The sequence below is a fragment of the Bufo bufo genome, unplaced genomic scaffold (assembly GCF_905171765.1).
Source record: "Bufo bufo unplaced genomic scaffold, aBufBuf1.1, whole genome shotgun sequence".
Taxonomy (NCBI): domain Eukaryota; kingdom Metazoa; phylum Chordata; class Amphibia; order Anura; family Bufonidae; genus Bufo; species Bufo bufo.
In genome coordinates, this window is record NW_024400043.1 from 12,280 (window position 1) to 24,316 (window position 12,037).

The 12,037-nt window shown below is 48.1% G+C and overlaps 1 protein-coding gene across 1 annotated transcript; it reads right to left on the reverse strand.

Annotated features, from left to right (window-relative positions):
- Nucleotides 1-1,671: 1,671 nt before the first annotated feature.
- LOC120983145 (olfactory receptor 1030-like) lies at nt 1,672-11,414 on the reverse strand. The gene is made up of 4 exons (XM_040413136.1): nt 10,847-11,414; nt 10,636-10,727; nt 10,091-10,312; nt 1,672-2,607 (listed from the first exon to the last, which is right to left on the reverse strand). Exons 1-4 carry the CDS (start codon nt 11,412-11,414, stop codon nt 1,672-1,674), a joined length of 1,818 nt encoding a protein of 605 aa, XP_040269070.1.
- Nucleotides 11,415-12,037: the final 623 nt, after the last annotated feature.

Below are 12,037 nucleotides of genomic sequence, written 5' to 3' on the forward strand. Positions count from 1 at the left end.
GCTATTACAGATTGCAAACCTGACGAACACCAAAGCCTGTGAGTAAAGGGGTTTTGCTAGTTCAGCTTGTGTAGAGGGATGTTAGATATTGCAGATAGATAATGTGTGTTTCAGTGTAGTAAGCAAGCACATGTTAGTTAGGCCCTATCTTTTGTATTAGCTATGTATAATGTATGTTGCTTGAATAGCCATGCTTATATTTTTCTTTTTATATTTGTTTCACAGTTTTACCATATCAACTCATATCATATCATATGAACACTATTGTACGCATTCCTGTTCATTATATCTCAGTAAAGATTGCATCAGTTCAGTAAACCAGCGCATCTTTCATTGGGATTCGGTTTATACTTGATGTTAAGCTGTGAACCTAAAGCAACACGCAGTCGAGACATTACAACGTCTGTTATGTATGTATAATTGTAATTCAATAAAATAAAACATTTTGTATTAGTACCTGTGAAGCTTCAATTTTTGTAGGTTTTGTGCTTTGTTATAGGAGCTGGGACCCTCATATTTTTTTAATTGTTGGCCAGTTGAATTTGCCGTAATATGTATTACATATACTAACTGTAGGTTGGCATGTGAGCCAGCGTTGGTCTTGCGTTTAAATTTATTCATAATTAGAAATGAGCGAATCGAATCCCACGAAGGGGAATTTGATCCGAATTTCAGGATAAATTTGATTCGTCTAGAAGCTGAATTTCCTCGTGCTTCGTGTCAGCGAATTGATTTAATCTGAAATAGTATAAAAAACACAAAATTCTAAATTACCTCCCTAATTTGCTCACGACGGGCCGCCAGCCTCCATCTTGCTTGAAGATCTCGTCCAAAATCGCGTGCGGCGCGAAATTACATCATCACGCCGGCCGGTGTGATGACATCATACATGACCACACCAGCTAACGTGATGACGTAATCTCGCGCCGCACAGGATTTCTGGCAAAATTTTAAAGCAAAATGGCGACGGCCTGTCCGTCGCGAGCAAATGAAGACGATAACTAATTCGGCACAAAGCAAATTTTTTTAAAAAATTCTGCGAAGCAGCCGAATCGAATTTTCTATAAATTCACTAATCTCTAATCATAATAGAAGAGGAAGTCCAGTCGACCAAGATGGTGGCCGTCGCATTTTTTTTTTTTTACACTATTTTAGGTTAAATCAATTCGCTACCACGAAGCAGGAGGAAATTCGGCTTTGGGGAAGAATCAAATTAATCCTGAAATCCAGATCCGCTGATCACTAGAGAGCGGCTCAGCATCAATTAGAGATGAGCAAATCAATTCTAATTGAATCAAATTCCACCCTTAGGCTACATGCACGCGGCCGTATGTGTTTTGCGATCCGTTTTTTTTACGGATCCATTGTAACAATGCCTAAAATGGACAATAATAGGACATGTATTTTTTTTGCGGGGCTTCGGAATGGACATACTGATGCGGACCCATTAAAATGAATGGGTCCGCATCCTATCCACAAAAAATGCGGAATGAATCTGAGAGAGAGAGAAACAACTAAAAAAGAGAGAATACGGGTCCTATCAGACTAGTGTTATACAAACATTTTCAGGCCAGTTAGAGCACTTTTTATTTGGGTAGAGTCAATTTGCACTCAAATCAAATCGGTTGAACAATTTACATTTTGAGTGATTTGCTTGTCTCTAAATGTGAATTAATGTTTATTACAGGATATGTGTTTATGTAATGTTTGCTGTACGGCTTTCTTAATGTCTTTATTCCTCAGACTGTATATAATGGGGTTTATAAATGGAGTAAATACAGTATACAGCAGAGAGAGGATTTTACTACTGACCCAAGTTTGTTCTCTCTTAGGGAAAACATAAACACTAAATAAAGTCCAGTAAAAAATGGAGACCACAATGAGGTGGGAGCTACAGGTGGAGAAGGCTTTCTGTCTACCAGTAATGGATTGGATCCTTAAGACTGATATCACGATGTAAGTATAAGACACTACAATGATTGAGGTTGCAACCATTATAGATGGAACTCCCAAAACAAAAATCTCCACATGAACAGAGAAGGTGGCAGAACAGGACAGGTCTAGTAAGGGGATAATTTCACAGAAAAAATGGTTGATGATATTTGACCCACAAAAGTTTAGTTTTGATGATGTTATCGTAACAATGAATGAAATAACATTACCCATCAACCAACTAATAATGAGTGATGTAACACAAAATCTATTCGTCATGACAGAGGAGTAACGGAGGGGATTACAGATGGCCACATATCTGTCATAAGACATCACGGCGAAAAGAAAACCCTCTAATGCTTCAGTGCAATCAAAAAAATAAAACTGAGTCATACAACCAATAAAACTGACGGTTCCTCCATTATTCAGTAGGATGTGGAGCAGGTTGGGGACAATATTTGTGGATAATAAGATGTCACTGATGGACAGTTGTGAGATGAAGAAGTACATTGGGGTGTGGAGGTTCTTGGTGGTGGACACCAGGATGATGATCAGGAGGTTCCCACATATTGTGGCAACAAAAACAACAAGGAACAGAAGAAATAGAAGATTTCTCAAAAATTGGCTGCCTTGAAATCCTAAGAGGAGAAACTCTGTGACCACAGTCAGATTTGTCTGCAAGTACAATAAGAAATTCAAGTAAATCTAATAACATTAAGCCAGGCTGTGATTTCTTTTCATTTTTAAGACCAGATTAGTAGACATAAGACTATGACATCCACTAGATATGGGGCATGAACCATATGTTGGTAGCCTAAATCTCTCACCCTTACAAATGGAGATTTCTGAGATGATACCTGTTGAGGAAGGGTTGAGACACATGCATATATATACATATATGCATGCAAACACGTGCATGCATGTATGATATACACTCACCTAAAGAATTATTAGGAACACCATACTAATACGGTGTTGGGCCCCCTTTTGCCTTCAGAACTGCCTTAATTCTACGTGGCATTGATTCAACAAGGTGCTGATAGCATTTATTAGAAATGTTGGCCTATATTGATAGGATAGCATCTTGCAGTTGATGGAGATTTGAGGGATGAACATCCAGGGCACAAAGCTCCTGTTCCACCACATCCCAAAGATGCTCTATTGGGTTGAGATCTGGTGACTGTGGGGGCCATTTTAGTACAGTGAACTCATTGTCATGTTCAAGAAACCAATTTGAAATGATTCGAGCTTTGTGACATGGTGCATTATCCTGCTGGAAGTAGCCATCAGAGGATGGATACATGTTCTCATTCTGTTTACGCAAAATTCGGACTCTACCATTTGAATGTCTCAACAGAAATCGAGACTCATCAGACCAGGCAACATTTTTCCAGTCTTTAACAGTCCAAATTTAGTGAGCTTGTGCAAATTGTAGCCTCTTTTTCCTATTTGTAGTGGAGATGAGTGGTACCCGGTGGAGTCTTCTGCTGTTCATCCCATCTGCCTCAAGGTTGTGCGTGTTGTGGCTTCACAAATGCTTTGCTGCATACCTCGGTTGTAACGAGTGGTTATTTCAGTCAAGGTTGCTCTTCTATCAGCTTGAATCAGTTGGCCCATTCTCCTCTGACCTCTAGCATCCACAAGGCATTTTCGCCCACAGGACTGCCGCATACTGGATGTTTTTCCCTTTTCATACCATTCTTTGTAAACCCTAGAAATGGTTGTGCGTGAAAATCCCAGTAACTGAGCAGATTGTGAAATACTCAGACCGGCCCGTCTGCAACCAACAACCATGCCACGCTCAAAATGGCTAAAATCACCTTTCTTTCCCATTCTGACATTCAGTTTGGAGTTCAGGAGATTGTCTTGACCAGGACCACCCCCCTAAATGCATTGAAGCAACTGCCATGTGATTGGTTGACTAGATAATTGCATTAATGAGAAATAGAACAGATGTTCCTAATAATTCTTTAGGTGAGTGTATATGCATACATTAATGGTCACTTTATAGGATGATGTGCGCAGATGTGCCCAGCATCTGCGCACATCTGCCCTTAGTGGCCCACAGGGGCTCATGGTGGCCCCTGTGGGAAATATGTGGTCCCTGGAAGGTGTACCCCCTTATAATGTAGGGGCTGTGCCCCCTTATAATGTAGGGGCTGTGCCCCCTTATAATATGTAGCTGTGGCCCCTTATGATATGTAAATAATAATCTGTGTCCCCTTTAGATATATATATATATATATATATATATATATCTATGTCCCTTATATTGGTGTATACATGTGTATGGATGTGCCCCATGCATCCATACACATGTATATTATACAATATTCCCCCCCTATACTTGAAACCAGGTGCATCGGTGTAAATGTGCCCCAAGCATCCGCACAGATGCAATCTGGTTAATTGCATCAGAAATACCGGACTAAGGTCCGGTCATCCTGAGAACTACAAAGAACTCAGATTCAACAGAATCTGAGTCCTTTGTTGTAATTATCTCAAGCGCTGCTGGAGATAATTATGCATGATAGAAGGGAGGGAGGAACCTCCCCTCCTTCTATTATGCACATTCCGGCAATGCGATTACTATCGCGATGTCCGGAATGCAAGGTGCTGCAGGCGGGAGATGGATCACCCTAGATGAACGAGCATCTAAGACTGAGTATCCCCCTCTTCTTATACCTCTACCCCACCAACGATTACCTATTAACCCCTACTTGCCCAACGCCCTATACCTCCTCCCATATCCCCCACACTACCCTATCACTTGCAGGGTATTAACCCTTGCATGTACCTCATCCCTACCTACTATACCCCCTCTCTATACACTTGCAGGGTATTCACCCTTGCATTGCTGTGTCCCTGATTCCCTGATTAACCCTTGCCTTGCTGAACCCTTGCATTGCTGTGTCCCTGATCCCCTGATTAACACTTGCAGGGTGTTAACCCTTGCATTGCTGTGCAGCCCTGATACCCCCACTGTACCTCACCTTTATTACTGTATTAGTGTCTGTGGCCTGCATACACCCCTGCAGTGCCAACGTTTACCCTCGACAGTAAGAAGAACCAGGTGGGTGGGCTGCTAATATATATGTGTGAGTGTATTGTATAGTTAGTTTGTGGGTGGAATTTGGGAACCGTGTAGTGTAGTTTAGTACTGTGTTTATAGTGCCGTATTGTTAGTGTATTGCGTGCTTAAGTGTATTAGGTATTAATAAATACTGTTTTATTTATAACTATCTGTGTAATGTGTGTTTATTAGCGATAGTTAGTTTAGTAAGGCGCATGCAGCTCGCTTAGTGATTAGCGTAAAGTATAGTGAAAATATTGTACTGTTATATAAAGGTATAAATAGGTGGAGTCATCAATAGACGGCTCCTCCTATTTATGAATATTAATTATTGATATTTGCATAAATACTGGTGATTAATATTACCCCTTTACAATACCACATTAGGGCAAAGGCAGGAAATGGTAATGCTGAGGCCAGTGATTGGCCACAGTGGTCACAAGTTGTCATTGTGGTGCTTCATTTGTTATTTTATACCATTACCTGCCTTTGTCCCAGTTTGTTATGATCTTAGACAATATCTTTAAATTATTCTGATGACTTAAAGGATGGAAGATACCCAGGCAATAAACCACCCATCTACCTTACCGCCCCTTCCTGTTCCCCAATTAACACACAGAAACATCTTCTTGGGAAAAGAGCCTTCTCGGACAATTTATTCAACAACATTAATTATCACTTCACAGAAAATACGTAATAACACGCATAACATATCAATTACCATAACAATTATCATAACATCTGAACCATTGAATAGGATCCTAGAAGGCAACAGGTAAGCTGTGTTCTCCACCATTCACCTCCACTTGTAATATCGCCTTACCCTCGGCCGCGGTCACCGACCCGAGAGCACCGAATACTCCAACTGTAATTAGTCTCCCCTGTAGGCCCATCTGCCCACAGGAACCCCATGCACAAGCTTACCGAACCTCCTGAGATGCACACTCCACCTTGGCATGCACCTCTTAAACCTATCATTGCCTTCCAGGACCCTCCATTACCACGCCACAACAAACCCTTTCAACCCCCTGCCGATATACCGGGCGGGCGGGAAAAACCTTCCTGCTTCTTCACAAGCTCCTGTCTGATAAACTCCGCCCCCCATTCCCTTCATATACTGCCTGGGAAAATAGCTGACCAAGGCCCCTCCCCACGACCTAACCTTAACCCTCAGCTGCCTGAACTTCCCCCCAAGTCAAAGAGCACTACGCCCAGGCTGCGCCCAGCTCCGTTGCTCCCATGACTTAAAGGATGGAAGATACCCAGGCAATAAACCACCTATCTACCTTACCGCCCCTTCCTGTTCCCTAATTAACACACAGAAACATCTTCTTGGGAAAAGAGCCTTCTCGGCCAATTTATTCAACAACATTAATTATCACTTCACAGAAAATACGTAATAACACGCATAACCTATCAATTACCATAACAATTATCATAACATCTGAACCATTGAATAGGATCCTAGAAGGCAACAGGTAAGCTGTGTTCTCCACCATTCACCTCCACTTGTAATATCGCCTTACCCTCGGCGCGGTCACCGACCCGAGAGCACCGAATACCCTAACTGTAATTAGTCCCCCCTGTAGGCCCATCTGCCCACAGGAGCCCCATGCACAAGCTTACCTAACCACCTCAGATGCACACTCCACCTTGGCATGCACCTCTTAAACCTATCATTGCCTTCCAGGACCCTCCATTACCACGCCACGAACGACCATAGGAGAAACCTCACCTATGGGAGTCCTGCCAAACCCGAAAAGCCGTCTCCAGACCCTCCTGAATCCCTAAGGCCCACATGTCAATACCCACCTTATTCAGGTGAACACCATCAGACCTAAGGAACTGAGGCGATGCCGCCTCCAGCTCCCGGTGCCGCACCACAATTCCACCATGGCGCCTCACAAAACGTCCAACCTCCCTATTAAGTTTAGCCCGGGCCTTATTAAGCCGGTCAACCGACCTCGCAAAACGCCAGGCTCAGGTAACCTCGGACCAAACCACCAAAACACCCGGAACATCCGACCACAAACGCAAAAGATCCAGCTTCATATCACCAATCACCTCCCTAGTACTGCGAAAACCCAGGTCATTCCCCCCAACGTGCAACACAACAATATCAGGTGACCTATCCAACGAAACTGAAGCATGAAATTCCGGGAGCAACCTACCCCACAACAGGCCCCGTATGCCGATCCAGCGCACTTGCATGTCCGCCGGGTCGAACCCCAACTGCCGTCCGTTCCTCCGCACGTCCGCCCGCAATGCTCCCTAGTACACGTAGGAGTGTCCGAAGATCCAAGCCATACAAGCCGACCCTGTAAACACAAAAAATTAAAACCGAACTCACCAGTCAGCGTAATAAAATACTGTATAGACAACCCAACATTGATCCCCTTGGCACTCACAACATGTGAGTACGAACATACGACTGATAACACCTAGATTCCCACCGGCCAATACGTTTAATGGCCTCCTCCCCCAGGCCCCATCTGGCCGCCTCCGTTGCCGCCCCAATCCTAAAAGAATGGGACGCAAAATCCTGAGCCGGGTAACCCAAACACTTCCGAAAAACTGCAACAAACTGATACCTTGACAATGCCGACCCATCTGCATGCATCAACAACGAACCCACCTCATCCGGCCTAACCACCAACAACTCCTCCACACACCTGACCGGGCACAAGACCGACCCAACCAAAGGGCGCAATATAATAACCACCCCTTTGCCCTCCTGATCCGTCTTAGACCTACGCAATACGCAACGCAAACCTCCCCCAGAAAAATACACATCCTGCCTCAACAAACCTCCCCCACACAACCGATTTCCCGACACCAATTCCGACACCCTGAATGCCCCGAAAAAGGCCAAGGAAAAAGCAGCCCTAAACAAACAAACCTCATAAGGCGTCAAACACACTACACCAACCATCTCCCACAACGACTGCAACACTGCCCACGAAGCCTACGTGTGTCTGGCCGCGCGGCACTACGCCTATAACCCTTTAAAGCCTGCCTAACCAGAAAGCAGTTAGACACATCCATGAGACCCCGCAACCGCAACCAAAAATTGACGGCCGCCACTCGCTTGGAAACCACCGAAACAGACACCCCCGAACTATAAGACAAACCTATAAAATATACCAACAACATCTGAAAATCCTCCACTACCTCACAACCCCCCACCTGATCCAACAACTGCTCCCACTGGGACCACACCGAAGAATACGCCAACCACGTACTCCTACTCATGGACCGGCGAATCAACTCAGAGGAGACCCCAAGGCCACGTTCCTGAGCCACTGAGGACATGATAGACCCGTCTCGTCCGCATCCGGCACCAGCCCGCGAAAACGATCCCACTGAAAGCGAGAAAGTGAATCAGCAATGTCGTTATCAACACCCGGAACATGCACAGCCACAAAACAGGCATTCAACCGCAAGCCACTAAGCACTAAATGGCGAAGCAAGCGCACCACCGGGAGCGAATTAGCAGACTGACTGTTAATCGCCTGAACCACCCCGATGTTGTCACAGCAAAATCTCACTCTTTTATTCCTGAGCACGTCCCCCCACAACTCAACAGACAAAATGATCGGAAACAATTCCAACAAAACCAGATTCCTCAAAAAACCTGCCTCCACCCAAACCTCCGGCCAGGCACCAGCGCGCCACTGCCCCCTGCAAAAGGCCCCGTAACCACAAGACCCCAACGCATCCGTACACAATTCCAAATCAAAACTGGACACAGGCGCCTCCATCCACACCGAACGCCCATTAAATTCCTCCAGAAAACGCTCCCACACCAACAGGTCATCCCAAACCTCAGATAATAACCGCAAAAAATGGAAGGGCCTCCGCACCCCAGCCGTCGCCATGGTCAAGCGCCTGCAGAACACCCGGCCCATTGGTAGAATTCTGCATGCAAAATTCAACTTCCCTAGAACCGACTGCACATGCCGCAACTGCACCTTTTTCGCCCTCCTTAAAAAGGCAATATCCTCACGCAAGTCCGCCACCTTCTCCTCCGGCAACCGACACTCCATGGCCACACTATCTATCACTATACCCAAAAATTTAACAGACGTTGCCGGGCCCTCTGTCTTTTCCGGTGCCAACGGGACACCCAAACGACCAACTATGCTCTCCATCGTGTGAAGTAACACCGAACAAACTCGCGACCCAGCAGGTCCCAGAAACAAAAAGTCGTCAAGATAATGTAAAACAGAAGTCCAACCCGCCTCCTGCTTCACCACCCACTCCAAAAAGGAAGCAAACTTCTCAAACAAAGAACATGAAATTGCACAACCCATCGGCAGACAACAATCAACATAAAAACTGCCTTCCCACTTAAACCCCAACAAAGGCAAACTGTCCGGATGAATGGGTAACAAACGAAAAACGGCCTCTATATCCCTCTTCGCCAACAAAGCCCCTTTTCCAAAACGACGCACCCACCGAACCGCCTCATCAAATGAAGAATACGAAACCGAACAAAGCTCCTCAGCAATACCATCATTAACAGAACTACCCTCAGGAAACGACAAGTGGTGTATGAGCCTAAACTTGCCCGCCTCCTTTTTTGGGACCAAACCCAACGGTGACACCCACAAACCTGACAACGGGGAATCCGCAAATGGGCCAGCGACCCGCCCCGCCGCGATCTCCTTACCAATCTTCTCCGCTACCACGTCCGGCCTACGCAAAGCCGACGTCAAGTTACGGGGAGCCACAACCGGGCTGACCGAAAAACACGGGATCCGAAAACCATCCCTGAAACCAACAAACAACAAAGCCGCTGCAGCCCTATCTGGGTACCTCTCTAACCACGGCAACATCTCTTCCACCTTCACCGGCGTCACCCCTCTTCTGTGCCCCATCAACTCCTTTTCCTCGCCCCCGCTTGAAACACCGTGACAGACTGTGCGCCCCACCGCATCCGGAACACTCGTGCTTGAACCGACAGTCGGCGATGTATCTGCAATAACCCTCATTGAACTGCCAACAGCAACCCTTCTTTTGCCCAACACCAGGTTCGGACGCCGAGGGACCCCCGGCTGCCCCACGAAAGGACTGATGCCCCACCTTCGGAGCCACCATAAGCCGCATCCAAAGACCGATATCTTTGTGATCCCAGCGAATACTCGCCCGGACCGCCTTCCGCTGACGAAGCTGCTCGTCGTACTTCCACCATGCCACACCCCCATACGTCCTATAGGCCTCACCAATGGCATCCATGTAACAGAAAAGCGCGGAACAGTGCTCCGGCGCTTTTTCTCCCACCACACTTGCCAGAATGGCAAAAGCCTGCAGCCAATTCAAATACGTCCGCGGTATCAACCGATACCGCCGCTTCTCCTCCTCCTCCTTTTTGGACTCATCAGGCCTAACCCTATCCAAACTAAACTTTTCCAACTGAAGCAAAGAGAATATCTCCACATACTCGTCCTTCCAGATCTTCTCTTTAACCTCCGCCTTCAAATGAGCCCCCAGCGGCCCCTCAAAACAGACGTAGACCTCGCCCTTAGCTGCGTCCGCCAAGCGCACCTCGTCCCCGACTTTTCCTTTCTCCCCAACACCGACCGACACATCCCCAGTCCCCGGCGGCTCCACATCCGCCCCAACGCTACTCGAGCCAACCCCGCCAGACTGACACCTCGTAACACCGGACACCTCTGGAGCCCATACTGCTGCAGGTGACTCCCGCACACCCGACCCCAACCTAGACAAAAGCGACACCATCCCCTCTAGCAATTCCTGCGCCAACCCCTGGCCCTGCAAAACACCCCCCCCCCACCGATTGCTCAACAGGAGCCCGTTGCTGACCCGAAGGCCCCTTACCTGACTGGCCCTGAGGTATCCGCCCAGCAGCCACGGTCCGCCCGGACACTCCCGCCATCGATGGTCCGCTCAGCTGCGCTGCCGCCGGACCGGCTCCATCCTCGTCCATCCGCCCGTCGTCAGCTCCAGAGTCGTCCTGGCTCACCTCGCCGTCCTCCACTTCCGCCCGCTGTCCAGGCCCGCCGACAGGCGGCCGCCGTCTCTCGTCGCCCCCGGCAACCGACGTAAACCGCCTCCGTCCAGGCTCACCGGCAGAGGAACCGGCAGCCGCATCCGAAATACCTCCATCACTGCAGTCGTCCAGTACTGCAGCACCTCCTAGTCCAGCTCCTACAGCAACCTCAGCCTCCTGAACAAATCCAGCTGCAGTACCGGGGGCAGCCACCGGTGTCGCTGCCGCACTCCGCCCGCTCCTCTGCAGTCTCACTGAAGAACGCCGCAGGCCCTGCGACAAGGGCCGCGGCGCAACACGCACCACTGCTGACCTCACTCCAGGATCCAGGCCCCCACCGACGCCTGGCTCGCTCCCCGTCCGACAAGGCCACAAGGGGAAACGCCGCACCTGCATAGCTCCTCCCACGCCGTGAATAGGACGAGGCGATGGGCGCAGCCCGGTCCTCTCCCGCTGGTGCCCGGCGCCGACCAGGATTCCTCCCGCTGCGGCGGCGAGGCGCAGGGCTCACAGCCCTCACCGCCCGCAACGAAGGGTCCCTGCTGGGGCTCCTTAAGCGCCGCCGCACCCGTGGGGTAGCCTCAGGGCTCAGCCTCTCTGGGGGCACAGACCTCCTAGCCCTAGGCCTAGCAGCAGGGGCGGCCGGTGTGGGAACCGGACCCGCCAATACAGCTTGCAGACTCTGCTGCAACCAATCGGCCCCATGTCTCTCTGCCGCTGCCTTCACCGCATCCAATAAAACGTCCAAAGACTCCATAACTCCCAGCAAAAAATCCCTCCAAACCTTAAAAACCTTCCTGGTTCTTCACAAACTCCTGTCTGATAAACTCCGCCCCCCATTCCCTTCATATACTGCCGGGGAAAATAGCTTACCAAGGCCCCTCCCCACGACCTAACCTTAACCCTCAGCTGCCTGAACTTCCCCTCAAGTCAAAAAGCACTACGCCCAGGCTGCGCCCAGCTCCATTGCTCCCAATCTGAACCTAACAATTATATAATTGTTGTTTCAGTTCATGTTT